Below are 26,495 nucleotides of genomic sequence, written 5' to 3'. Positions count from 1 at the left end.
TCAAGACTCTCGAGATAGTACTGGACAAGCCCACTTTGGCTTAGTGCAAAGTATCCCTTTTTTGCCCCTGATCAGGTCGGCATAGTCTCCGTTTCATTGTCGGCATGCATTGAGAGAGAGACGAGACATATCTCCTTCACGGGTGTGCTCCACCATGCTCACAAGACACGACATTTACCTATGCAAGACGTGTCAGTAGACTCTATAGAGACTGAAGTAGAGCAACAATGCTCTAGTGAGACACAATAGGTGTTGTCAAAGTATGTGCAGGTAGAGGTAGAGTGGGTATGCTCCTTAAAGACACATACAGAGATGATGGACATGGAGTTCTTTGATATGCTCATGCTAGAAACTGATGAGTTGATGCTAGGATACACATTTTCGCCTATGGGTGAGAGGGACGTAGCCATCCCAGTGTCAGCACCTAGCACGCTCACACTAGATCCTTGAAAACTCGCACCGAATGTGATAATACTAGATTTGAATATGAAAACATAGGAAGTTAAATCCTCTTAAAACCGCCATCAAAGCCACAAACATGCCATAAAAACACTCCAAGATCAGATCTCAATTTTGAAGCTCTAATACCATATGAGAAGTGGCAATGGAACATGGATGGATATGGCTAAAAACAACGACAATAGGTGCACAACCCCTCAGATTTGATGGTGGACAACAACAACTTCCAAACGTGGAGCCTTCGAGAGCAACCCTGTCTCGTGGTTATCTCCTAGATCTGCAGTGTATGCATAGAGGGAGAGTCTTCTAGGGCAAGTAGGGGCACTGAAGGAGAGAGACCTTGCCAAAATGCAAAGGCAAATAAAGAGGGACGATGATCTGGCAAAAATGTTAAGAGAGATGAAAAAGGCTAGAGGAAGAAACTGCTAAAGAGAGAGAAAACGTGGAGAGAGAGAAACCCTAAACATTGGCAAGCTCTAATGATCACATAAATGATACAATGTAGATGAAGTAAAGGGGGTGGAGTCCCTATATAGGGACTCCTATATTTTGCCCAACTCTCTTCCCAACAATTTTTAGCCCCCCCTTGGTATTTTATACTTTGGTTCTTTAAACCGCTCAGGCCTCCATCCCTTTCCCAATAGGATCATACGCCATAGATACTTAACAAAAAATCTTGCTAAGCTTACACAATTCTAAAATAGGGAAAATAGGCAAAAAGCCTAAAAACAGGCTTGTAGGTGGAATTCACTGGTATTGGGTATCTTGATGGAAAAATACCCTAAGCATAGGGCAAACAAGAGGCATACTATATGACACGGCTAGCACTACAAGGCTGACAAAACAATGGCGGGAATAGGCCGATAATGAGCAAACTATCTCACATACGCCGAGCACAGCTCTAAAACATTTGCTCATGAGGAAGTTGAAAATGCAACTTCTCTCTAAGAAAACGGCAGACAATTTGGAAGAAATTAAGAATAAGAAAAAGTCGAAAAACAAATCACATGTGTAACTCTACTTTTCACAGGTCAAGACAAAGTCACAAATTTAGAGAGAAACCATAAAACTATGGTTGAAAAACTATGGTTGAAAGCCTTCACACATGAGCGACCATGGTTGAAAGTTTTCAAAGGTGGCACTGTGTGGAAGCCAAGATTCCAAGAACGCAAATGTGACATTGCGGTGGTAATCAAGACTTTAAGAATGCAAATGTGAGATTGATGTGGTAGCGAAGATTCCAAGATTCCACATGTGACATTGACATGGAACTCAAGATTCCAATAGCATAGATTAATTGGGATGCTCCCAGTGCGTGTTATGTGTTACAGGGGTGTACCATCGTAAGACTCTTTAGGGCAAGTGGCAAATTTCTCTGCAAGTCACCTCTCACAACCTCTCAAATCGAACCATGCTTCAACATAGTTACCCACCTTGGTCATTCACTCTGAGGGGTATGAGCTCCTAAGCCATAGGCCTCCCTTTTTCAAGCGCACAGGCTCTGGAGGATTGGTTGAACCACCCGGTCTATGGGAGGCCGTTCGTGAAGTTACCCTAGTGTGAAGTGAGCACGTGAGGCCAAGAATTAAACGTGCCAAGTCAAATTTTGACGTGTAGCCGTTGGATTGAGCGGGAGCCTATGAGCCGTCGATGAGGTGGCCACGATTAGGTGGAGACCAAACAAACCATCTGCTCGCCATCGCACACAGAAGCGAAGGAGCATTCATTTTTTGGTTGCGGGTCTACATAGGCTTCCTCATTCACAGGTTCCTTCTTTGCTTCCTCCATCGAGGTCTCTCGTCTCACAGATTTGTTTTCTCTATACACCCAAGTCTCCTGCCCATCGCAGCAGCACCATTTCCGGCGCAGGAGCGATCTGCCAGGCAGGTTTGTTTTCTTTACCTTTCGTCCTTGTGTGGCTCGCTCTGTGTGTGCGTGCGCCTCCGCGCGCGCGCGCGCGAGAGAGAGAGAGAGAGAGAGAGAGAGAGAGAGAGAGATGTTGCACGTATTCCTTCCCACTGTCTTTGCTTGTCTGACTGTTGCTACGCCGCATTTCTTTCCTTTCGCATGTTTATGTATGTTTCTGTGTACGTGGTCTGTGTCTGTAGCCACTTTGTTTGCTTGCACGTGGGCGGGGTGTGTGTGTTACCTGCTTTCTCTTTTGAATTGTTTTTTTGTTGCGGTTGTTTTCCCTGTTTGTGGGTGTTTCATGTGTCATAGAGGTGGTCACGGGGTTGGTGGAGCCTGTGGTCCCTCTGTTACCTGTTTTTGGGATTTGACGACCTGACCACCTCTATGCAACATGACACCACTGTCTCTCTCCCACTTCTTCCTCTTGTCTTGCTTATGATTGTCCTTCATCCAGAGAATGTTGGCTTCTTCACCGTAGCCATTCCTGTTTGGCGTTGGTTGGTTGGTCTCTGTTCACCTGCTGCATCACATGGGGTGCATGTGCCAGACTGTGTTTGGGTTGCCCTTTACGATAGCTGTATGACTTAGTTTTAACCATTTTTCTTTGTGATTCTGCATTGTTTGTTTTGCCTTCAGTAGTATGTATCGAAAATGTTTTGGTTTGTCCTGTTTTCTTTTGCAATTGGCCTTCAGGCTGTAGAGTAATATGAATGAGTGGTTTGTTGCGAGCATGCATGAAGAGAGAGATACGTGAATGTAATCGTTTTGTCCTGCAGTCACTCTGTTGCCTGCTCCCCCCCTCTGTGTCCGCTTCCTTAAAAAAATACACGCACACACACGTACATGTATTTTCTCTTTTTAATGTTTTGATGATTCAGTATAAGATCATTTTTTTTTTTTGTATCCATTGCTGATAAAGTTGTTTATCTTAGGATCTAAGAGGTCGAAAACCAAGAATAGTCTTGGCTTCTAATTCTTTCTACTTTCAAGATACTCGTGTCTATTATATGGATTGTTTGCAAAATAAGGAGATTTGGGACTTAGTGTCCTTGTGAAATGGAAAGAAATGCTTGGCTGTAAAGATCTCACACAGTAACTGAAATTCTCGAAGTTTCAAGGATATAAAAGAGTGAAATCAAGCTGGGGTCCAAAAGCAGAAAGCTTTAGATGGTAGTCTTTTGATCTTGACTTAAATGTGGATGAGATGCTTATAACAGATTTGTGGTAGTGCCTTGAAGTCCATGTTGTGTGAGAATTTTGACATGAAGCATTTGGGTGAAGTGAATCATATTCTTGGAATTTCTATAATGCAAAACAACAAGATGACATTTGCAAAGTGGTCAAATGTTTCAATATGGAGGTGGGAAGCCAAAGTAGTACTTGATTGCCCTCCATATGTGAAACTTAGCAAAGGGAAACAAGCCGAATGGCCAAGGCTCTTGATACATTTTGTTTTGAACTCTTTGATGCATGCCATACTTGGGACTTTTGCAGACATTCCATTTTTAGTGGGAGTCATTAACAGATTAATGGTGGCATTAATGGTGGCATGTACTGGCAAGAAGCTTTGGGAGGTAGTGAAAGGTGTGACGAGGTACTTGATTGCCTCAATAGAGTTGTAAAGACGCATTTGCAGTTTGTTACAAGGATGTAGATTGTGCATTGGCTTTGGAGGCAAAGATGCATTTGCAGTTTGTTACAAGGATGTAGATTATGCAAGAAATGTGTTTGGTTTTGTGTTTACATTCACTAGTGGTTTGTGAGGTAGTGAAAGGTGTGATGAGGTACACAATAGAGTTGTGCGTTCGCTTTGGAGGCAAAGACGCATTTGCAGTTTGTTACAAGGTTGCAGATTATGCAAGAAATGTGTTTGGCTTTGTGTTTACATTCACTAGTGGTGTAGTTTAACGGAGATCTTGTTTGCAAGGTGGTTCATCTCAACCTACTATAGAAATAAGGTAAGTTGTTGCCTTATAGGCTAGCTGGCATCAAGGAAACTATATGGCTTTGGTCTAGCGGGAGATATGAGCTCCTTTGTAGAGGTTCTTGTTTCATCATGAGAGTCAGAGTGCTATTTAGTTAGCATGGAATCCAATGTTTCATGTGTAAAGAAAGCATGTTGATGTGAAGCTTCACATTGGTGAGTTGCTCGAGGAGAAGGCTACAAGTGCATCGAGCTTGTGAAGATTCTTATCGATGACAACCCTACAGACCCTATAAAAGTTCTACCTTTGAGAAGTTTGCGCATTGTTGAGTGCTTATGGACATTGAAAAGAGATTTAGACACTACACAACTTGTATATATGTCCATAGCCTACATACAAATGGGAGTTTGTTGGGTGAGAGGGCAAGTAGCCCGATCGCTTGGGTTTTCTATCTACCACAACACTAGTATGTACCAAGAGTCTCCTCCCAATCACTTTGCCTCTCTCTCTCTCTCTCTCTCTCTCTCTCTCTCTCTTCCCGTGTGCAAGTGTCTTGTTAGCACACTTTATTTTTTATGCTTTCAGAAGATAATGACCATCTAAGTTGCAAGAAGTTTAGCCATATGATTTGTTGAATTCTTGAGTCTTTCCCTCATCGTGCAAAATCTAGAATTGGAAAATAAACCAATCCCATTTCCTTAAGATCAATAGAAAAGTCTTAAAGAATCTTGCGTTGTGTGATTGAACCTTAACTCTTCTCTGTGTGTTGTATAAACAAAAGCAATGTTCATTCCGACAAGCTACCAGCCAAGGCTTTAAAAATAAAAGAAGTCTACATTTGCAATTTTCCAGCCACGAGTACTAATCTTTAAGATGGTACAGTCACATATGTATTTACATCAGTCTTGAAACGTTTTATCCTTTTAAAGTTAAAACTAGCACATCTTATCTTGTCGTGCTAGTGATGGATAAACAATATTTGCTATTTTAGACATTTCTCTACATGTGACAAACCCTTGGAAGTTGGTAGGTCGGTCAAACTTGCCAAATCTTGGTGAAATTGGCTTTCTATTTCCTTCTGTCAGCGTCTCTATTATGTGTTGGTTGAAATGGTTTTTTCTTTGCTCAAATTCATTGATTTCTTTGCGTAGCACAAGGATTCAAAACCTAGAGGTCCAAGATCAAAACTTGACTCAGATACCTCGGTAACCACTTTGGATTAATGATTGGGTAATCTTACGCTTTACACTGCTATAATCTACAACAAGTGAAATACTCTGCATTTCTTAATTTACAATAAATTGAATCAAACAAGAGAGCGGAAGGAGAGAAGAGATATCGGGGGGATGCTCTTGCATGTGAGAAATTGGTGGCATTGGATTGCCTTAGGATTGTGTAATTGCTTAAAGGAAAACTTATCAAAATGCCCTTGGAGATTCTCAAAATACCCCTCAAATTTCATAATTTCTTCTCATGCAGCATTTTTTTGTCAAAATTTTAGACAATGCCCTTAATTTTTACCAAATTCCCCAAAATATTCCTCGTCATTCTCACGCCATCTTTGAAGATATCATATTTGGCAACTTTCAGTAAGAAGATTGGTTTCCTCTCGATCGAAGATGATAGAACTATGATTGATTCTTGGTTGTACTTTCGGATTATGGACCCTTCGCACGATGAAAAATTTCACTGTTTGTGGCACAAATGCAACAATTTGTGACTCAATTGGAGGAATCTTTTGTCTTAAGGCACTGAAAGATAGATTTACATTTTCAAAAAGAATACATTATGTGAAAATTGGAGGTGCGAAGGGAGAGAGGAGATATTGGAGCAAGATGCTCTTGCATGTGAGAGATTGATGGTATTAAATTGCCTCAGGATTGTGGATTTGGTCAAAAGGAAAAATCACCATAACACCCTTGATATTTGTGGAACTTCCCAAAATACCCCTCAAATTTCAAATTTTTTACAATGCCTCTCACATTCGGCAAATTTTGTCAAAACTTTGCACAATGTCCTTAATTTTCACCGAAATTGCCCAAAATACTCCTTGTCACTCTCACACCATCTTTGAAGACTCAATATTTGGCAACTTTTAGTAACTCTCTTGATTGAAGATGATAGAACCATAATTTTTGATTGTATTTCCGGCTTATAGGTTCTCGCGTGACGAAAAGATTCACTATTTGCGGACACATTGCCACTATTTGTGACTCAATTTTGTTTAAAGGCACTTAAAGATAGATTTGAACTATCAAAAAGAATACACTATGTGAAAACAGGAGCAATCCATCCACAATCAGTACAAGAGTATTTCCATAAGTTATAGGGGTATTTTGGTAATTTTCGCTTGTAGAGAGTATGTTTGGTACAAAGTTTTACTAGTGCGAGTCCGAGTGGTCTATCTTCCACATTGCGCATGTGATTATGTGTGTCAAGTGACTTCTCTTGAAGCTCAAATCTCTTGAATGGGAGAAAATAATTCTTCTTCTTTAAAGTAGCATATTGAGGGGATCGTACTTTCAGTTATGGAGGGTATGATGCAAGTGTAACGACTTTTGCATAGTGATTGGATAAATCAAGGCTGGAGGCTATCACAATCTGGAATGATCAATGAATAAAATGCAACTGAAAATAAACTGAAATGAATGAAAGAGTGAAGGGATAGAGAAGAAGATGGCCACATGAGAGAGATCTGTGGCCCTGAACTTTCACTGTCAGCACCCTCAGTTGGTCTTTGTTTAAAATATGTTGTTACAAAGTTTGAACTCAGTGAGTCTGAGTGCTTTCTCTTTCGCACTTTGCTTGTGTATTTCGCTAAGAACTAATAGTGACATAATGAATGAGAGCTGCTTTTTTGCTTCATGCAAAAGACTTGTTTATAATATGTGGCTTGTGCCTTTAAAGTTTCACACAATTCACTGTGCCTTTAAAGTTTCACACAATTCACTGTCCTATTTGTCCAGGTGTAGACCCATGCAATATAGGCCGGTTCTTCACATTTTTCAATTTTAGATTGGGGCTTTTGTCAATCACCACGCGACTTTAGTGATTGAGTCTAGACCAACCTCTACTTTTATCTAGACAAATGCTACTTCTTGTGTGGCTTCCTCTTTTGCAGTAGCCTCAATTATATTTGATTCAATTGTCAATGTTTCTCATCATCTGTGTAAATTGTAGCATCTCATGTGGACTGGGGAAAGTTGCACCCATTTTGCAGCTGGATGTATTGTTAATGGTACATGTTATGGGCACTTAATTTATATAATCAGTTTTTGCTTTGTAGATTCAAGTATGCATGAGAAGGAAATACGACAAAATCTTGAGGCCACAGTGGCTGGGTCTCAACAAACAGGAGGGATGGAGTACGAGGTAAGGGAATTTGTGCTACTGGATGAGCAAGTTATGACAGATATTTGTTGCAGTTTTACAGTGTTAGTTAGTCATATAAACTCTTTATCACAATTGCATAGTGCCTACTTTTGGTATGTCTAGAGGTCCAGAGGTTTTGTCAAATGCAAGGGGATGAATTCTCTTGTTTTGAGAGTGTTATGCCTATTGTTGAGTTTGACTTAAGACGTGCTCAAGTATCATAATGACATTTTGGATGCTTACAATTCTTCTTCCTGAATTGTGTACTGATTGTGGTTATCTCATCTAATTTCTTTTGCATGTAATCTTTGGTCTTGTGTGACAAAATGCCTGATTGTAGCTAGACTTGTGGTTGCCTAGGTAGTAAAAGGGCAAGTGGTTCATATATGGGATGAATATCTTGCTAGTCCTTTTATGGAACGGTCTGATGTAGACCGTATCTTGCATGACTCATGAGTTGGATATGTCCAAGTTTTGGAGTTCTGATAGAAATACACTATGCAAATTGCTGTATTCTTGTATGCTGATGTCTATGAGGGTGTGTTGCGGATGTCAGCAGTCGCTACTATGCATGTTATAGTGTAGTGGATGGCTATGTTGCTTTATGGCTACCTTGCAACGCAACCGCGAAACGCGTTTCAGCAAGCCTGAAACGTGAAATGGGTAAAACGGCCGAAACCTTTGACTTGCAAGGTGAAATGTCTGAAGTGAAACGCCCTTTTAAAAAAAAAAATTCCCTTAAGAGAATTTGGCCATTAAAAAGTTATTTATTTATATGTATATGCTATTTCAAGGTTAACATAGCATGTATCTCTACTCACTGCACTGTGAACACCTATTTTGTCTATACATAACTCTATATATACACAAAATTGGTGTTTCGGTCAGACGTTTCAATGAGGCCTTAGCCTAGAGTGAAATGTTTCGGGGTGAAACGCCACGTTTCGGAGTGAAACGTTTGAGGTTTGAAACCTTTTGCGGTTACGCTGGTACCTTGAGTCTATAACTTGCACTTCCTTCTTCTTCTTGGATTTCATTATACTACTTGTTTTTATCAGGTTCCACGTCAAAGGTTTTCTCTAGTTGGGACTAGTTGATAGTGATTAAACACTTGTGCTGTATAAGCCCTATTATCCACCTTCTGTTGCCTTCATTGCTTCCATCTATTACTTTCATTGTGTGCTAGTCTTCATCAGGCTGAGTCTTTGCTACATGTCTAGACTGAGGATAGAAATTTATTTCGTAGATTGTTCTGTTATTGTATACTCGTATCTGTTTGGTACCTAATCTAATGACATTAGTGAGGATGTTGTAGTACTTAGGGCGTTTACATAGAATGCCATACTTTTGTGCTCAGGTGCGTATGCATGCATCACGTCCAGGTTGAAAATTTAATTGAATTCCCAAACGGGGGATGACTGGACAGCCCCCTACCCCTGTCCAAAACCCATGTCCAATGCCCCCCCCGCCCCACGCGCCTGCAAATATCAGAGCACAGCCAATAGACAATGGGTTTTGATCGTGAATATGGGGCCGGTGTTTTAGCTATATCAATGAGTGGGTGGTGTTTCTGTAAACACCGTCTGTCCAGTCTGTCCATCGTTGCATGATGCTGGTGGGCGGCAGGATGGAGTGTAAACAATACCATGCATGGACTTCCATCTTTTGTGCTCTGTAAGCCCTTTCTGTTGTCTTGATTGCTTCTATCTACTATTTTGATTAAGTGTGAGGCTCCCTGGCTGAGTCTTCCTTCCATCTTGAGAGTCAGGATAGAAACTCAGTTTGTAGATTGTTATATCAACGTTTGCTAATATCTGTGCGTTGAGGAAATCGTCATAATTTATGTGATCATGTAATGGGATGTGGTAGTATTTGGACGATACGATGCATGCAGTTGATCATTTCTACCGTGAGCCTATACCTTGCTACTTTGTCATGGGTGAATTTGACTTTCCTGGATTCATTACGGTATGTGCATATCTGGCAGTGCAGAGTGGAAAGCAGATAGGGTATGTGGTTGCTTTTTATTCCATGCCATGTATTACTCATAATGTTTTGTACTTGGATGAGCTGTGACTCTCAGCTAGGCAAGGATATGATGGCTGCCCTTTAATCTTGAAATACTGGATTTTTTAATGACAGGTCATATTCTTCATTTTTAGCACCCCCAGTGGATGCAGGGATCTGTTTTAAACGAGCTTGTTTGCCTCTTCCTTTAGCTTAACTCCTTAAGATATCTTGGTTCTATATACAGTTGCAGGATGTTTTTGGCCAACATAGTTTGACAGCTCAGGCTCAGCTTAACTGTTCATTGCCAGGACGTTCAGTGTGAAGTTCTATCTTTTGTTTTGAATCTAACAACTGTAAAAGAAGTAGTGAATACAATGCAAAGATAAAGGCCTTTTGTGCAAGTATGGTAGGGGCTGGCAATGAATATATTGGCCGATTACTCTCTACATCCTTTCATACAGACCTTAATTTTCTGTCAGCATTTGACTTTGGCAGTTGTGTGAGTCAAGTTTTTGGCTGTGGGACATATACTTTCAAATGAGCACGAGATTCAATTTTCAAGTATCTATACAATTTGTGGCTTGCCTTTGCAGACGGTTAGACAGAAATTGGGGGTAGAATAGTATGCTTCAGTGCACTTCTGTATTTGTGAACTCCAGCTCGTATGAAATTGGAGTTGTGCTCTAATAAGCGAAGGGCATACTCAGTTGTCCTAATGGTGGAGAAATGGCCTCGGATTTACCTTGAGACGAGACAAAAGTATATTAGTTCAGCCTTTCAATAGGCAGGCATCCTTCATAGTTGCTGTTCATTGCCATGTCGTGAAAAGAGCAGAGGTGGATCATTTTGCTATGAGGTGAGTCTTTAATTCAACTTACTTTATGCTGCCAAGTCCCGTTTATGTTGAAGCAACAAAGAGTTCGGCATAAAAAGTTCATACTTCATAGAGGAAATTAATCCTAAGGTGCGAGTTTATTCTTACTTCTTATTTTGCTCAATAATACGCGGCACAAATTGTATGTGATTTCAAGATTCTCTATGGAGAAGACTCTCTTGGAAAGTCTAAGGTGCTTTTGCTCATATGAAGGGCTAATTTAGTGGACCACTCTACCTTGCTAAGCCTATTACTTATTTCTAGGGAGCACAAATTTGAGGGACTTTGGGAATTGCTTTATAATTGTTAATACCACAGGATTTATGTTTTCTTGGTGGGATTCTGTAGACAGTTTCTCCAATATTGTATGGCACTTTTTCACAAGAGCCGGTGTAACTATAAGTTCTTAAACATTCAAAATCCATTGTATAGGAGATGGTTTAAATTTGGCTTTTGTGGCATTTAAAGGAACAAAACTATGGGCATTGAGAAGAATTTGTAGAAATTACAACAAGATAGCTCCTTTGTTGTCTCACATCATGACGGTGGTCACGTTCTATTTGGCATATTCTCTCTCTCTCTCTCTCTCTCTCTCTCTCTCTCTTTGTGGATAGTTCCTATGACGTTAAAATTCTCTTCTTCTTCTTCTTCTTCTTCTCTCTCTCTGTCTCTCTCTCTCTCAAATCCAACGTGAACTCCATATGGAGAAACTCCAAATAATTGGCGAGGCAGCCAAAGCTATAGCTCTTTTTATATTGAGCAAATAGAGCTTATAGATTGGTATATTTGCTCTATTTGTCCCAAATAATCATCGAGTCTAGAGTTGCAGCCATTTGGTTCGATCTTAATCTACGGGCTTTCTTGTTGTATGACAACTTTGTACTGCCCCTATGGACACTCATTTTTGGACATTCTTAGGGATCATCAACAACAAAAATACAGTTTTGTTTCTTTTGGGGAGTGTAACTGTCGGGCACACATGCCAATTGAAAAGAACAAACTAGAACAGACTTTAGCACTTCAAACACAATGAGAGAGAGAGAGAGCTTCTCGTCTCCAATTTTTGCGCCACCCTCTTTGCAGAGAGAGAGAGAGAGAGAGGGAGAGAGAGAGAGAGAGAGGGGGAGAGCTTCTCGTCTTCAATTTTTGCGCCACCCTCTTTGCGCCGCAACATGGTTTGCTTCTGCCACATGCTTTTGCTCTGCGTTGTGTTGCCTTTGTGTGCACTTGGTTTCCTCCGTGGCACGCCAGATGTTCCAATTGGTCGACCCCTCCCCCCCTCTGCCCGGTTTCTTTTTTGGTCTTTAGCCTTCTATGTAGTAATGTACCTTGATCGTGTTGTTTTCTTTTTCTTGGTTGTTATCTGAATTTTCTTTGAGTTCGTTTTTTTTTTTTTTGCTTGTTTCTTGGTTTCTTTGCTTCCGATTTTTTTCATTGTGTGTGGTTTCGTGTTTATGCTTGCTCTATGTGTGGCTTGCATGGCTGGGAGGTGTGTGTGTGTGTGTGTGTGTGTTTTGCATGTTTGCATGCTTGTCTGCTTGCTGTTTGTTGCTTGTTTTTTTTTGTTCGTTGGACAACTTCTTCGGCAAGGATGGTGGTCGTTTGGAGGTGGTGGGGTGGTTTGGTGATTGTGGGTCATATCGTCTTCTTAAGATGGCCTTTCCTTGGCAATCTTTTTGTAGGTTGAAGAGTGTCATAGCCCTGCTGATTGCTGTTGGGGATGGCTTGAGGCTATCTCTATATCAGAGTTTGATACAAAGTGGATGTTCAATGGTGATGCTTATTTTGTTGGGGTGCGCCGTTTGGCTTTGGAGATCCGGAGTTTGATATTGGAGATTCTTTGGTGGAGTTTTAGGTTGGGTGGCTTGTTTTTGCTTTAGCTCTCTGCTACAGTTGTCCATCCATCCTTTGTCCTTAGGCTTTGATATACCCATCTTTTGTAATTCTTTGTCATTGGTAGTTTCCCCTACGGATTATTGTAATTGTCATATTTTATCACTTCTAGTTCCTTTCATTTTGTGATGTAGTTATGGGATCTCTCTGGATTGGTCGAGTTAGTCCCGGTTTCTCCTAGGGAGATATGTTAGGGAGTGGGTTGTTTTGTGGTTGTGCTCTTCCAAATGAGGTTGTTTACTCATGTCGTGATGTGTCTAGCCATGTCCAGCTCGGGTTTTTTGGGTCATGGCCAATAGGCTCTTGCAGTCTAGGAGTATTTTTCCTAGATTTGCCTAGTTTTTTCCCCTTGGCCCTATCGGGCATGTGATGCCCTGCTGACCTTTAGCTCTGATCTAGTACTCCCCACAAACTCAAGGGACACTTTGCGTCACTTGAAATAATTGGATTGAACTGAATGTGTGTGTGAGAGAGAGAGAGAGAGAGAGAGAGAGAGAGAGAGAGAGAGAGAGAGAGAGAGAGAGAGAGAATGACGGGTCCCAAGGTCCCCTTGCTCTTGCTCTGTTGCCAGAGCAAGTACTTTCTTTGTTTTTGCACAATGCTGATACAATGACTAAATGTTGAGATGCTAATGCTAATGGGTACTGATACTATTGATGCTGGGTACTACTGAGATACTGAAGGGTACTGGGGTACTGAGGTATTGATGGGTTCTGTGTGGATGACGACGGCGACGACGACGAGGTACAGATGGGTTCTGTGTCGACGAAGACGACGACGACGATGAGGTACTGAGGGGTTCTATGTCGACGACGACGACTAGGTACTCATAGCCTCGCTGTTGTCGTAGTCGTCGTCGACATAGTACCCGAGCATCTAGCACCCCTTGTGCTCTGGCTTGGCTCCGGCCTAGCTCAGCATAAGGACTCACAGAACCTATCGATGAATGTTGAAAACTTTGTCTTGGCCGTGATGGAAAGGGTGATCGTGACGAGGATAAGACTGATCTGTTGTGGTATTGCTGCGGGCGCCAAGGGAAAGGCAAAACGCTGATGCTGTTGCTAAAAGCGTTGATGGCTAATCTAAAAAACGTTGGTGGTGATGATTGTCACCGGTGCTAGGTTCTGTTGGTTCTTGAGAGGCTCCTTCATTGCTCCTCTGGCTTCTACTGGTGCACCAAGGGCTCGATAAATAGGTACAAATGCCTTGGTTGGGCAGCCATCCCAACAAGGGTTGAACAATCACTTATTAAGAGAATGCACTTTAAGGTGATTGACACGCGGTAATGCCTATATGCTGAAATGCGGTCGTGTGCAAGAGAGGGTATGCAACTATGACCAGCTTGGACATGCACGTCTTGCTAGAGGCTCACAAAGTGCCAGGCTAGGTCCTAATGTAAGACTTATGCTAGACTATAGCAGAAGCATGTCCACGTAGCGCAAGTGAAGTGCACACGTGACATGTGTGCAAGAGCAAATGATAGGAGCTGTCACAATAGTAGTGATCTTTATTGCTCAAGGTTCCTTTTAGTTCTTAGGGAAAGAGAGCTTTCCGTCTTAGGGAGAATGCTATGATCACGAACAAAGTGAGTGGATTGTGCGTGCAAGTGAATGAGACTGAGAGAAGGAGAGAGAAGAGATACGACACCCGAGAGGTTGTAAAACCCTCCTCCGAAGGCCCCACTCTCGTCGGCGAGAGTGGTCTACTTGCATTGCACAAAGGTGTACAATGCGTATGCAATGGACTGATGTGAAGGGACTATGCCGATGACGACGACGACTCGATGGCTGAAATCTGTAGTCTTCTATCTGCTGTTTTTCGGGACTATTTCGGTGGCTGAAAATGACTGTTTTGGCTGCGTTTTTAGGGCTGAAAATGGGGAATCATCTGCAACCGTCTTGGGATGGTTCTGCTATTGAGTCATAGGCTGAAAACTGCGAGGATCTGCTGCTGTTTTGGGCTGAGAATTAAAAACGCTGATGCTGCTTCTCTCATTCCAAAAACGCTGGCTGTGGGACTTCTTTGGCTGCGTTTTTAGAGAGGTTTGCACCTGCTGAAAATGCTGCATAGGCTGAGGTGTCCAAGCTGTGGAAAACGTTGGAATAGGCAGCACTCAAAAACGCTGGTCTGCTGAGGAGTACTAGCGTTAGTGAAACGCTGCAAGGCTGTAACAAAAACGTCAGCAAGGGAAGGAAGATGGCGATATCTGCAAGGGGGGACAAGCGCCAGAAGGTGAAAGCTTCAAGGCGATGGATCTGCTGCTAGAGAAGGAAACGCCAAGGGGAAGGGAGGTGATGGCGAGGGTCTACTGCTGGGGGGTTACTGTTGGGGGGTTACTGCTGAGAAGTTGCCTGTTGAGCGGGAAGCTCCTGCTGCCTCTTCTGCCAGAAAGTGCTAACTTGGGTTTACTTATATATTAACTTAACAAAATTGCCCTACCTACTTTTATTGGAAAGTCACTTAAAAATAATAAGTGAAAATACCAATAATTAGGAAAGTAGGCTAAATGCACTGGAAAATTCCCCTAACTGATGCTAATGGATTTTGATGGGAATTTTGATGATCATGCTGTGTGCAACCGGAGGATATGCATCTATTGCTAAGTGACTGGGCATGCACAGTCTACGAATAGGCTCACAAAAGTGCCAGATCACTGCTAATCTAAACTTGACTGAACTGATTGAACCTTGTTGTGGTGTATCTTGTCCACGGACACATAGGGTTGGGATGTGTCACGTGACATCCCCTCCTTTTCAAAGTGAGGTATTGGTACCGAACTGTATGGCGTCGAGGGAGATCGCCAACAGCATCCGGAATCCTGGAAGGGACTCTTCGCCGGCCCACTCTACTGTGTGGGTCGAGAGTACTTGAACCTCCTAAAGGTCTGCAACGCTTGCTTCTTTGGGCCGCGCTGAAAGCGACACAAAGTCTTCTGTGGCTCCTTCGATGCTTCAACTTCGTCTAGAGTCTTGCTTCTTTCGTCTTCAAGAATCTCCATGGCTGAAAATTCCTGAAACCATCTCCAACACAAAACCATGAACATACCCATTCCATGTCAAGTGAAGGAAAAAAATCTTGTCTTCGCTAAAGACTGTGTATGCAATGTAGATGAACATAGAGATGGAGTGACAACCCGTTCATTAAACACATGCAAACAATGCGATCGAATCTTTTCTGTTTGATCGAAATCAATCAACTGTGGCAAATCACAATGGAAATGCCCATGCTTGGTGCTCACACTATCATGTGCTCTTTCGGAAACTGTGTCATGCCAAGGAAGAGACATGGAATGCGACTTCCTTTCGTACAAACTTTTCAGCTTTTCATGAACAATCCGCATAGATTCGTGCTCATCCATGAGAGAAACGTGCTCAACATACAATATGTCATGCTTAGGAAAAGGGATCACATAACGATGCTGACTAACATACAGGAAACCATCACGAATGAAACACTCGAACAATGCGTGTGTATCAATCATGCGAACACACAGTACTTCCTGTGAGGGTTCTTTGGACCAAGGCTCGAGAGCCAAGATCGCTTCTTCGGATCTATCGAATCTTCTTGTGGGGGATCTGTGGACCTCGACTCGAAAGCCAAGATCGATTCTTGGTGATTGATCGAATCTACAACGAGGTTAGCTTCGCTAGAAAAAGCATCAACTAACACATCATTCTTGTGAACAATCACATCTTCTTCATGCAACTCATCATGCTTGTGAGAAATCACGTCTTGATCATGCAAACCATCATGCTTGTCATTGTCATCCAAATCATCATGCAAATCATCATGCTTATCATTGTTATTCAAATCATCATGCTTCACACAATCATGCAAATCTTGTGTATCATGCTTTGGAGAAGAAGAGACCGAGAGAGTCTTCTTTTCCCGAATTTCTTGCATCGGTGTCGACACTTGAGAAAAGAGTCGCAACATCTCTTGCATTCGTGCTTTGTTCTCGCGATAAAATTCTGCTTGTCTTGCTTTGTTCGCTCGATCAAATTCTGCTTCTCTTGCTTTGGCTTCCAAGCGTGCTTGCTCGTTCTCACGCGCTATGGCTGCCATTCTTTCTTGGTACTTACGCTCGATGGCTGCCATGTCTTCTTCGTAGGCTTTTCTTTCTGCTTCTCATTCGGCATCTCTTACTTTGTCTTCTAACTTCTTGTCCATCATCCTCTTGTCAAAAGCCTCCATAGGAGTTAGTGCAATCGGTGTCGTAGATGGGGAAGGGTCGAAAAAACCTCTTGGTGCGGAAAATTCTTCTTCGCCTCTCTCATGCTCATCACCTCCAAGCGAAGTATCCATTCCGCTTCGAGTGATGACCATTCTGCAATCGTGGGTTGTTGTGGGTTCTTAAGTTCACGAGGAACTTGGGTTCTTGAGGGTCTTGAGGTTCTTGAGGGTCTTGAGGTTCTTGAGGTTTTCTTTCGCTTGCAAATCGCGTTGGAGAAGGATCTTCTCTTCACCCGAGTTCTACCCTTTTCTGCGGGCGCACCCCTTGGCGGCCTTGCGCTCACACCAAGGTTGCTTTTTCCCACCTCACGTCGATTGGCCGGCCCCTAAGTGCACGGTCCACTCTCAATGAGTGAAAAGAGACACAAGGGGAGGCTGGACAAGTCCTTCTTTCTTGGGATTCCTGTCACTCTTCAACAAAACACGATTAGGAATCGCCACGCCCAAGTAAACTTGGGTTCGTGCGATCACAAGAAGCAAAAAAATTCTTGTGGTTCTTTCCTTGAGTAATGCAGAACACTTCCAAAGCTTTGCTACCAATGTTAGGTGCAGCGGAATGAATGTTGTATTTATTCAAGATTAGTGATCTTTATTGCTCAAGGTTCCTTTTAGTTCTTAGGGAAAGAGAGAGCTTTCCGTCTTAGGGAGAATGCTATGATCACGAACAAAGTGAGTAGATTGTGCGTGCAAGTGAATGAGACTGAGAGAAGGAGAGAGAAGAGATACGACACCCGAGAGGTTGTAAAACCCTCCTCCGAAGGCCCCACTCTCGTCGGCGAGAGTGGTCTACTTGGATTGCACAAAGGTGTACAATGCGTATGCAATGGACTGATGCGAAGGGACTATGCTGATGACGACGACGACTCGATGGCTGAAATCTGTAGTCTTCTATCTGCTGTTTTTCGGGACTATTTCGGTGGCTGAAAATGACTGTTTTGGCTGCGTTTTTAGGGCTGAAAATGGGGGAATCATCTGCAACCGTCTTGGGATGGTTCTGCTACTGAGTCATAGGCTGAAAACTGCGAGGATCTGCTGCTGTTTTGGGCTGAGAATTAAAAACGCTGATGCTGCTTCTCTCATTCCAAAAACGCTGGCTGTGGGACTTCTTTGGCTGCGTTTTTAGAGAGGTTTGCACCTGCTGAAAACGCTGCATAGGCTGAGGTGTCCAAGCTGTGGAAAACGCTGGAATAGGCAGCACTCAAAAACGCTGGTCTGCTGAGGAGTACTAGCGTTAGTAAAACGCTGCAGGGCTGTGACAAAAACGCCAGCAAGGGAAGGAAGATGGCGATATCTGCAAGGGGGGACAAGCGCCAGAAGGTGAAAGCTTCAAGGTGATGGATCTGCTGCTAGAGAAGGAAACGCCAAGGGGAAGGGAGGTGATGGCGAGGGTCTACTGCTGGGGGGTTACTACTGAGAAGTTGCCTGTTGAGCGGGAAGCTCTTGCTGCCTCTTCTGCCAGAAAGTGCTAACTTGGGTTTGCTTATATATTAACTTAGCAAAATTGCCCTACCTACTTTTGTTGGAAAGTCACTTAAAAATAATAAGTGAAAATACCAATAAATAGGGAAATAGGCTAAATGCATTGGAAAATTCCCCTAACTGATGCTAATGGATTCTAATGGAAATTTTGATGATCATGCTGTGTGCAACCGGAGGATATGCATCTATTGCTAAGTGACTGGGCATGCACGGTCTACGAATAGACTCACGAAAGTGCCAGATCACTGCTAATCTAAACTTGACTGAAATGACTGAACCTTGTTGTGGTGTAGCTTGTCCACGGACACATAGGGTTGGGATGTGTCACGTGACAGTTTTATGTCGGACCCTTGGTCACTTGCTTGTGTAGTTTGTTATCAGCATGGAGAGCCTTTCCCATATCTCTCTCTCTCTCTCTCTCTCTCTCTCATTCTCAGGTGTCCTTTCTCTTTCTACCTCAGTGATCTCTCTTCTCCACAATTGCCTTGTTCATGTATCTGGAATTGCAAGTGCTCTTCAGACTCCAGTGCCAGAGGATCTGATCCGAATCGAGGTGTCCACCGGATCGGAGGCCATTTCTTGTCTTTGTTGCATCTTCCGCTACCTGTTCTGACGTGGTATTAGAGCCCTAGGTGTCTCGACCACCTTGGATCCGATGTCGTTTTGGACTTGATTTTGAGAAAAGAAGCTTGCTGTCTTGTCCTGTGTTTTCTCGCGTTTAGGGCTGATTTGGGTATATGGAGGCTATGGACCCTTTACCCGACCTTTCTTCACAGAGGGGAACCGATGAAGGTTACAAGATGTGAAGCATTGCGGTATTATTTTGGTTTTCCAGATGGAGTTATTTTGCCATTCCTTCTCGCAATGCAGCTTTTGGATCTAGAGGGAGAAGTATTTTTTTTCCAGCTTTCTTCTTCAGAGAGAAGTGTTTGGATAGTAGTAAGATATTCTTCAACATTTTTGGAGCAGGTTTCTATGGCTCTATTTTCTTCGAGGAACAATTTTCTGTGCCTTTTGCAAATACATGTCTCTCTTGGAATTGTCGACAAAGCTACTTATTCGATGGGTAGTAGGTTGATGATTTAGTTGCACTTTTGTATGAGGTTGTGGACTTGTAACAAGAGGGCACCACATGCCAACTGGAAGGAATAGACTCGAATAGACTTTTAGGACTTCAAAACAACTATATATATATGTGTATGTATATATGTATGTATGTATATAGATAGATAGCGTAGACACGGAGTAGCGGAGTTCCACTCGCAAAGCATTGGCCCCAAAACCTTGGCGCCCCTTTCGGTATTTCTTTATATTGCTTCAGAAAGGTATAATGGCCGGGGGACTTCTACTTCCGCATACGCTAGAATGCTAGAGTCGGCCTCGAAGGTGTTGGAGTTTTGGCATCTCAAGTGAACTGCCCAATGTGATCCTATTATTTAGTTTGGCTTTTCGGTATTTATTTTACTTATTTGTTAAAGTTTGGGTAGGGCAATTTACTGAGGTTGCTATATAAGCAACCCTCAACCCCATTGTATTATCATCAAAACATTGCCAAGGTTGGTTGGTTCAACAGATTCTCTCTCTCTCTCTCTCTCTCTCTCTCTCTCTCTATTTCCCCCTTGGTCTCTACGCTTCCACATCGTCGACTTTGACATGGTATCAGTGCAGAGTGCTTCATGACCTTGGGCAAGCAAGGCGGCCCGGAGAAGAGAACTTGTGAAGGGAACCGTCTACCACTGCACCCACCTGGCCAGTGCCATCACTCTCTGCAACGGGCGTTCTAAAACGCATACAAATTTCGATGCCAAATTGCTCTTCGAGCGCCTTGGGTAGAAAAGGCCACAACTGTTAGCGTTTTAAAATGCTAGTGCGGCAGGACCTTTGGCGTTACATGGTTTGCAACATGAGGAACCTGCACGATGGCGTTTCAAAATGCTCGTCGACGTAGCCCAGTGAAGCAGGCGCTCGACCCAGTGACGGTCCCATCCCCTCTTTCGTGTCTGCGTTTGAGAACGCGTAGTTTGCAATGAATGCTACTTGACGACGACTCTCCCCGACCCTTGCTACCTACGTTTTGAAACGCTGGTGACAGTAGTTTCTTGCTAGCAACAACACTCTCTCCCCTTGGCGCGTAGGCAACATTTTAAAACGCTCCTGCTTTTTACAGTCCAGTGTCGACAATCACCCCCCCACCCCTATGTCCCTTCCTTGACTCAACTACTCAGAGGCACACAAAATTGCTTCCACAGAATAGTTAAGAGAGGGCATTGGAGGCCCCTTTGGGTTTTTTCCTTGTGATCGGCTTTAGGAGGAGTACTTGGGGTTTGTGAAGGGTGGAGCGACTTGGAAGAGGCGAAGATTGGAGCGCAAGAGAGGGGCGTGAGTCCTTTTTTGGAACGACTTGGTAGTTGTTGTGGCCAACCTCTTGGAGTGCGAGAAGGATACACATTTTCGAGATCTTGCAACTTCAAAATGACCTTCCCTTGCTTCAGCGCCCGTGACGACAACCACCAAAACCAACAAATGGCTATGGACAGTAGATCGGCCACCATTCAGTTAGCAGCCTATGCTTTGACACAATTTTCAAGGAAACCGGCAAATTGTTTGGCTCGAGATTGTGATGCCAAAAGCAAATGGACGAGTTTGCTCGAGGATAGAGGCAAAGATATGCTAGACAAGGATGACAATATCAGTACTTAGTTAGCTGCCTCAGTACCCACAACCGTTGCTATGAATGTGACATGACGCTTTGCTTGGCCTCGGGAGTTTGAAGCCAAAGACAAAAGCAGGAACAAAGGCAAGCTGGACAGAGACTACGATAATAAAGATTTGAGAGAGGAGATCAAGGTGGCACACGTGGTGGCGGCCATAGTGGCCCCGACGTCTTATATCTAGTCAAATGGCAGTTGTCGTCACTAGCTTCAGCCAGAAAGAGGCTTATGAGTGGCATAGAGGGGCAACCAGTGCTCCATATAATTAATTTGGACCCTTGTGTTGGAGTTCAAGTTATCGGTTTTTGAACCCATAGGTTGGAGTTCAAGGCACATGCATCTGGCAGGGAACCAATCAGACGTATCTAAAACACTATGGATGAGTGTACCAATCCATTGTTGTTGGTTAGATTATGGACATGATGTGTTTTAAAGTTCATTATTTGGAAAGTATTTTCGGACGTGATGTGTTCACCGTTCACGAATGGGGATTCTTGGACGTAGTTTGGTCTACAGTACAATTTTCTAAAAGGCAACCGATGCTCAAGATGGCATTCTTCTAAGGTACAAAGTTGAGGGTAGCAAATCCGAGGTGTATCCAACAAAAGCTATTGTTGGGATGTCCATGGTCGCTTCTTCGTCGACTTTGTCTCACTATTTATGTCCACTATGAGTTGCAGAGAGGGTGTTGGAGTTTTGGCATCTCAAGTGAATTGCCCAATGTGATTGAATTATTTAGTTTGGCTTTTAGGTATTTATTTTACTTATTTGTCAATGTCTGGGTAGGGCAATGTACTGAGATTGCTATATAAGCAACCCTCAACTCCCATTGTATTATCATCAATTCATTGCCAAGGTTGGTTGGTTCAGGAGACTCTCTCTCTCTCCCCCCCCTTGGTCTCTACGCTTCCGCATCGTTGACTTTAATAGAAGACTCATATTTAAAGGCCCTCTTCTCAAAACATCTTACATGAAAAGCTTGCCTCGAAAGCATTTGATATGAGAAGTGTATGTCCATAGGGTTGCTTTTACGTTTCGCGAGCCATTCGTACAACTTGCCATGTGAGTAGTGCTTCGCGTTTTGTGGGTTGGTATGTACGCTTACCACATCATGATTTTTTTTTGGGTTTTTGAATCCTCAATCGGTTTGTCCATGGTTGAGTTCTTCAAGTGTCCTAAGCGCCCCAAGTATGCATGCTTAGGTGTGCGCACCTCGCAGAACTAACAATATGTAGCATTCTCAGAGTCACGATTTTGCGTAGGATTTTAGGGTTTTAGTAGTTGTTGCAGGTTTTTCATTTTTGGTACAATCTTCGCTCTCTCTTGCCAGCAATAGCCAATGAGTTACCTTGTCGCCCTCTCTATCGTGTATACGTTGTCCCTTTGCCCTGCTGTCATCATTGCGACCACTCCACCAGTGCTGTTCGCATGACGTGCATGCCATCACTACCGCCTTGACATGCTGCGTGTGTTGCCTACTGCCTATTGCTTGTATGGCCACATATAACTTGTAACGCAGCCGATGGTTGTGTCTTTCCACCGAGTTTTCTGCTATCTTAGTTTTTTGCTAGCTTGGGTGTTTTTCCCTGCAACGCATGCTATGGTGCGCTTAGTGTGCTTGGACACTCACATTATTTTTTGTGTTGATGGCCTCTTCCTTGAAGTGAAGAGGATACCACTTGGAGGTATACACATAGTATGTTTCAAAGGGTCTGCCTCAAACATATGTGAAGCATAAGCATAGGCATACAAGTATGAAAGTATATTATAAGTATGTTTCAATGGGGTTGCCTAAAACATACGTGACCCTAGATTCTAGGCAATTTTGTAGGTAAATATACTATCAATAAAACCATCTCCGGAGTCATGATAGAAACTCAGTACGTTGAACTTTGTGTTGATGTATGCTCATGTGTGTGTGCGTGTGTTGTGTTGGGGAGCATATGTTAGTACCTAGTTCTACGTCCACTATTGGGCATTGACGACGTTAGTGGGGATGTCGTGGTATTTAGTCAATACTATGCATGATCGAGCTGATGATTATATTGTCTTGTGGGTGACTACCATGGGTCTATACCTTGCACTTTCCTTCAAGGGTGAATCTGGGCTTATCTTGGATTCATCTAGGTATATCAATAAAGCCATTAAAAGTTCAAACAATGTTGAAACTTACAAGCTGCAAGTTAACATCCAGCTTTCTATACTAGCGTTCATTGCTCATAAAGCTCAAGAGTCCAAACTTTTCAAACTTTTTAAGGTTTGTTAGACTTTTAAAAAAGACAAGAATGTTTGGGTCAAACATTCTCCAAAAATACCATATGTTTGCAACCTCAAACATATGCGTATATTTCTAACTATGCTTGGAGGGACTCCCCAGTCCCTCTTTAGTTGGGCTTGCGAACCTTGCAAGCAAATGGCTCTACAATGAGTTGCGAGAGGTGCAATTTGTTTTTCAAGTGCGATGTTTCTTTGATTTCGTTGGTCTTTATTTTTTCTGCTTTCTTCGTTGTTTCTTTGTCTTCCTTGATTTCTTGTGTTCTCTACATTGGGTTGATTGGCTTATTGTTGTTGGCTTGTTGCTCTGCTCTCCACTTGCTCTATTAGGTTTGTACATTTCGTCAGGTTCCAATAGGTGGTGGTCATGAGAGCCTCCTTCACTGCCTTCTAGGAGTTCCCTCTCTAGCTCCAGTCTTCAAGAGCCACCTTCGACAATTGGACCGATTTCTATCCTAGTTAATATCTCCTTGCCAGCTCGTGTGCAACGCTTTGTTGCTGATCTTCTAGCATCCTCTTGCGGTTTCGTGGCGATGTCAGTTACTGCTTCTCCCTCATTATCATAATTGATTGCTAACTCTTCTCTGTTTATCCATTACTTTTGGTTGTCACATTATACTAGTTGGCAGGCAACAGCCAACTTTAGAGCTCTTGCCATTGCAAATGTTCCTTGTCCCTTTTCATTGCTAGTGGCTTTTGGTGGTTTAGGTTTTTGATATACAATAGTAAAGTATGCTTATGGTGGAAGTGCCTATCTATGAGAGACTGTTGTCATCATCTCTCCACTTAGCTTGCCATGGAACTTTTTACTCTCTTTAGGAGAGGTTTTTACGTTGGATCTCAGTTTGCCATTTGGCTAGCTGGATCGAGTTTTTACAGTTTCTAGATTGTTGCCTTCGGGCTTGCTTTGTAATCAGTGATGTATGTGCCCTCAGAATGGGCACCATTTGGGCATTCTGAGAGAGAGAGAGAGAGAGAGAGAGAGAGAGAGAGAGAGAGAGAGAGAGAGAGAGAGAGAGAGAGAGAGAGAGAGAGAGTCCAAGCTTCACTTCGGGTCTTGCTTTTACCGTTTGCCAGTCTCGCCCATTCTTCATGGCGGCTTTGCCGGTCTCGAGTGCTACACACGGCACTCCATCACCACTTGCCTGTCGCGTGGACTGCACTGGCAACCTATTGACACGCATTGACTCCAAAGTACAACACTTGGCTCAACATGCCTTGGTTGGCCGGATGATTGGACAGTCTCCACCTCGATCTTCTATACGTGATTGGTGTCAGACTGCATTGGGCACTACTCAGGGACGGATCTCGGAGCTTACATTCCTTGGCAGGGGCATATTCATGGTACGTCTTTCAGATCCCGCCACTGCCTCAGCTCTCTTGGCTCGCTCTCCGATACTCTCTGATCGCAGGATGATATACTTGACGAGGTGGTATCGCGAGTTTTCCACTGAGGAGTTTGACAGTCGACACCTTATTCCCAGATTCCCTCTGACGCTCTCCTTCCCGGATATGCCTCTCCATTTTATTGATGAGCATCTCCTTCAGATGATTGTTGCTCATTTTGGCACGGTAGTTCCAGGATCCTGCATCTTCTCCTCTGGCCCACCTCGCATTCAGGTCTTGGTGTTTGGGGATACTTCATTACCAGATACAGTTACTGTGGCTGTGCGCGATCGGGACTACTCTCTCCGAATGGTAGTCACTGGCCGCCCAAGACTGTGCTTACGCTGTCACGAGATGGGACACTTGGCGCGAGATTGCCCCACCTTGCCACGCCATCGGCGGCAACAACAGCCGGCTCGTGGCAGTCATGCTCAGCCACGTGGTCAGCGTCAACAACCGGTTCCTCCTTCTAGTACTCAAGCACCTCAGCAGCCTACAGGCGCTTCTCGAGCTCCGACCCCCCATGTTCCTCCCTCTGCTTCAGCTCCCACTGAGGCAGCATGGCAGACAGTGGGTCGTAATCATTCCTTCCGTCCTCGTCAGCAACCAACAACGCATGCAGCCCCCAGTGTTACCTCTCCTGCTCCCTCTCAAGTTTCCACCACCCCTTACCCCCTGCTTCTCCTCGCCATTCTTCTTCTTCGGCACAGGATCACTTACCTCTGCTACCAGCTCCTCCTTCACCTGCAGTTCCCCCGCCCGCTCTTTCGCCTCTTCCCGAGGTCCCTGCTCCCATGCAGATGGATCATTCACCGCTACTACCTCTCCCTTCTCCTCCTCTTCCTCTCGTCCTTACTCTACCCCCTCCATCTTCTGGTCCTCCCCCTCCCTCAGCAGCTCATACTTACGTCCCACGCAGTTTTCTCAGCTCTTGCCCTCTTTCCTGGGGCACTCATCGGGCTGAGATGTGCGGTGACTCAGAAGGGCCATTGCGGGTGCAGCTCTACCTTATGCATCACAAGAGAGGTTGTGTTCCCTCTTTAATAGGCAGTCGCTCTCAGCCTACCCATTCCTTTTTCCTTCCATTCCACGCTGCTCAGGAATGGTCCGAGGATCAGGTTCTACATTTTGTGCACGCACAGACTATGGCTCAGCTTCATTTATGGTTGTCTACTTCCGCTCTTGATGTTTTGTCTCCTCACTACCCTTCATGTATTGGTGCTATGGAGTGGAGTGATGTTTATGCTTGCTATTCATTGCTTATGGTCATTCATGTATCCTCAGATGTGGTACTTCCTATGTCTATGCGCATTTGGGGTGTCAAAGCTGTAGCATCGGTAATGCAATGTAAACAAGCTAAGGTCCGCAATTGGTGCAATGAGACACCATATCTTAGAGAGGGCTTGCGGGTTACTTTCCTCCCGCCTGAAGCTCACCCCTTGGATGGCCCAACTGCCTCCAAGAAGATGCGCAGTTAGTCAGATGCACCACAAATTCTTTCATGCAGTCTATGGATTTACATGTAGTTTCTTGGAATGCTAATTGGTTACAGACTTCTCGGGTAAGAGGTTCCCGTAAGCTTTTACTTCGCAGAGATTTACACGCTCATGTAGTGGGCACTGTGGATATATTACTAGTACAGGAGCATAAGATTGCCACTCCCTTTGGCAATCTCATACCCTCGGGCGCCCGTACTTTTTGAGAGCCTGCTCTGGGCCTTCATGGACAGAGTTGCGGTGTAACGTGGCCTCAGTTCAGAAGCATGGTACCCTTGTCGTTGGCAGAGCAGGCTATGTTTCTATTCGGATTCGGGAATCTATCATTGGTTTTATGTCAGTCTATGCACCCACTACTCCTCGGGAGAGGGCTACTTTTTGGTCCTCCTTGGCTACTGTTCTACCTGCTGTAGACTCTTGGGTTGTTGGAGGCGACTTCAACAACGTTGAGAGCGACTCTGATTGGCGAGCC

At 43.7% G+C, this 26,495-nt stretch overlaps 1 protein-coding gene across 3 annotated transcripts in view; it reads left to right on the top strand.

The window, feature by feature from the left end:
- The first annotated feature begins 2,213 nt into the window (after nt 1-2,213).
- Nucleotides 2,214-26,495, top strand: part of LOC147420226 (uncharacterized) — a 43,704-nt gene continuing 19,422 nt past the window's right edge. Inside the window, exons 1-3 of one of the 3 annotated variants that reach the window (XM_086505001.1) lie at nt 2,292-2,346; nt 7,582-7,667; nt 10,271-10,533. Coding sequence is in view for 1 of the 3 variants with exons in the window: in XM_086505000.1 (XP_086361126.1) it covers nt 7,590-7,667 (78 nt within the window). In the remaining 2 variants the exon portion in view is untranslated. Of the gene's footprint in view, nt 2,347-7,581; nt 7,668-10,258; nt 10,534-26,495 lie in introns of those variants that run through there. The other 2 variants (XM_086505000.1, XM_086505002.1) reach the window with 2 other exon arrangements.

The sequence above is a fragment of the Adiantum capillus-veneris genome, chromosome 28, assembly GCF_014529385.1.
Source record: "Adiantum capillus-veneris isolate H3 chromosome 28, ASM1452938v2, whole genome shotgun sequence".
Taxonomy (NCBI): domain Eukaryota; kingdom Viridiplantae; phylum Streptophyta; class Polypodiopsida; order Polypodiales; family Pteridaceae; genus Adiantum; species Adiantum capillus-veneris.
The sequence above is the reverse complement of the archived record's forward strand: the minus strand, read 5'-3'. Positions and strand labels throughout refer to the sequence as shown.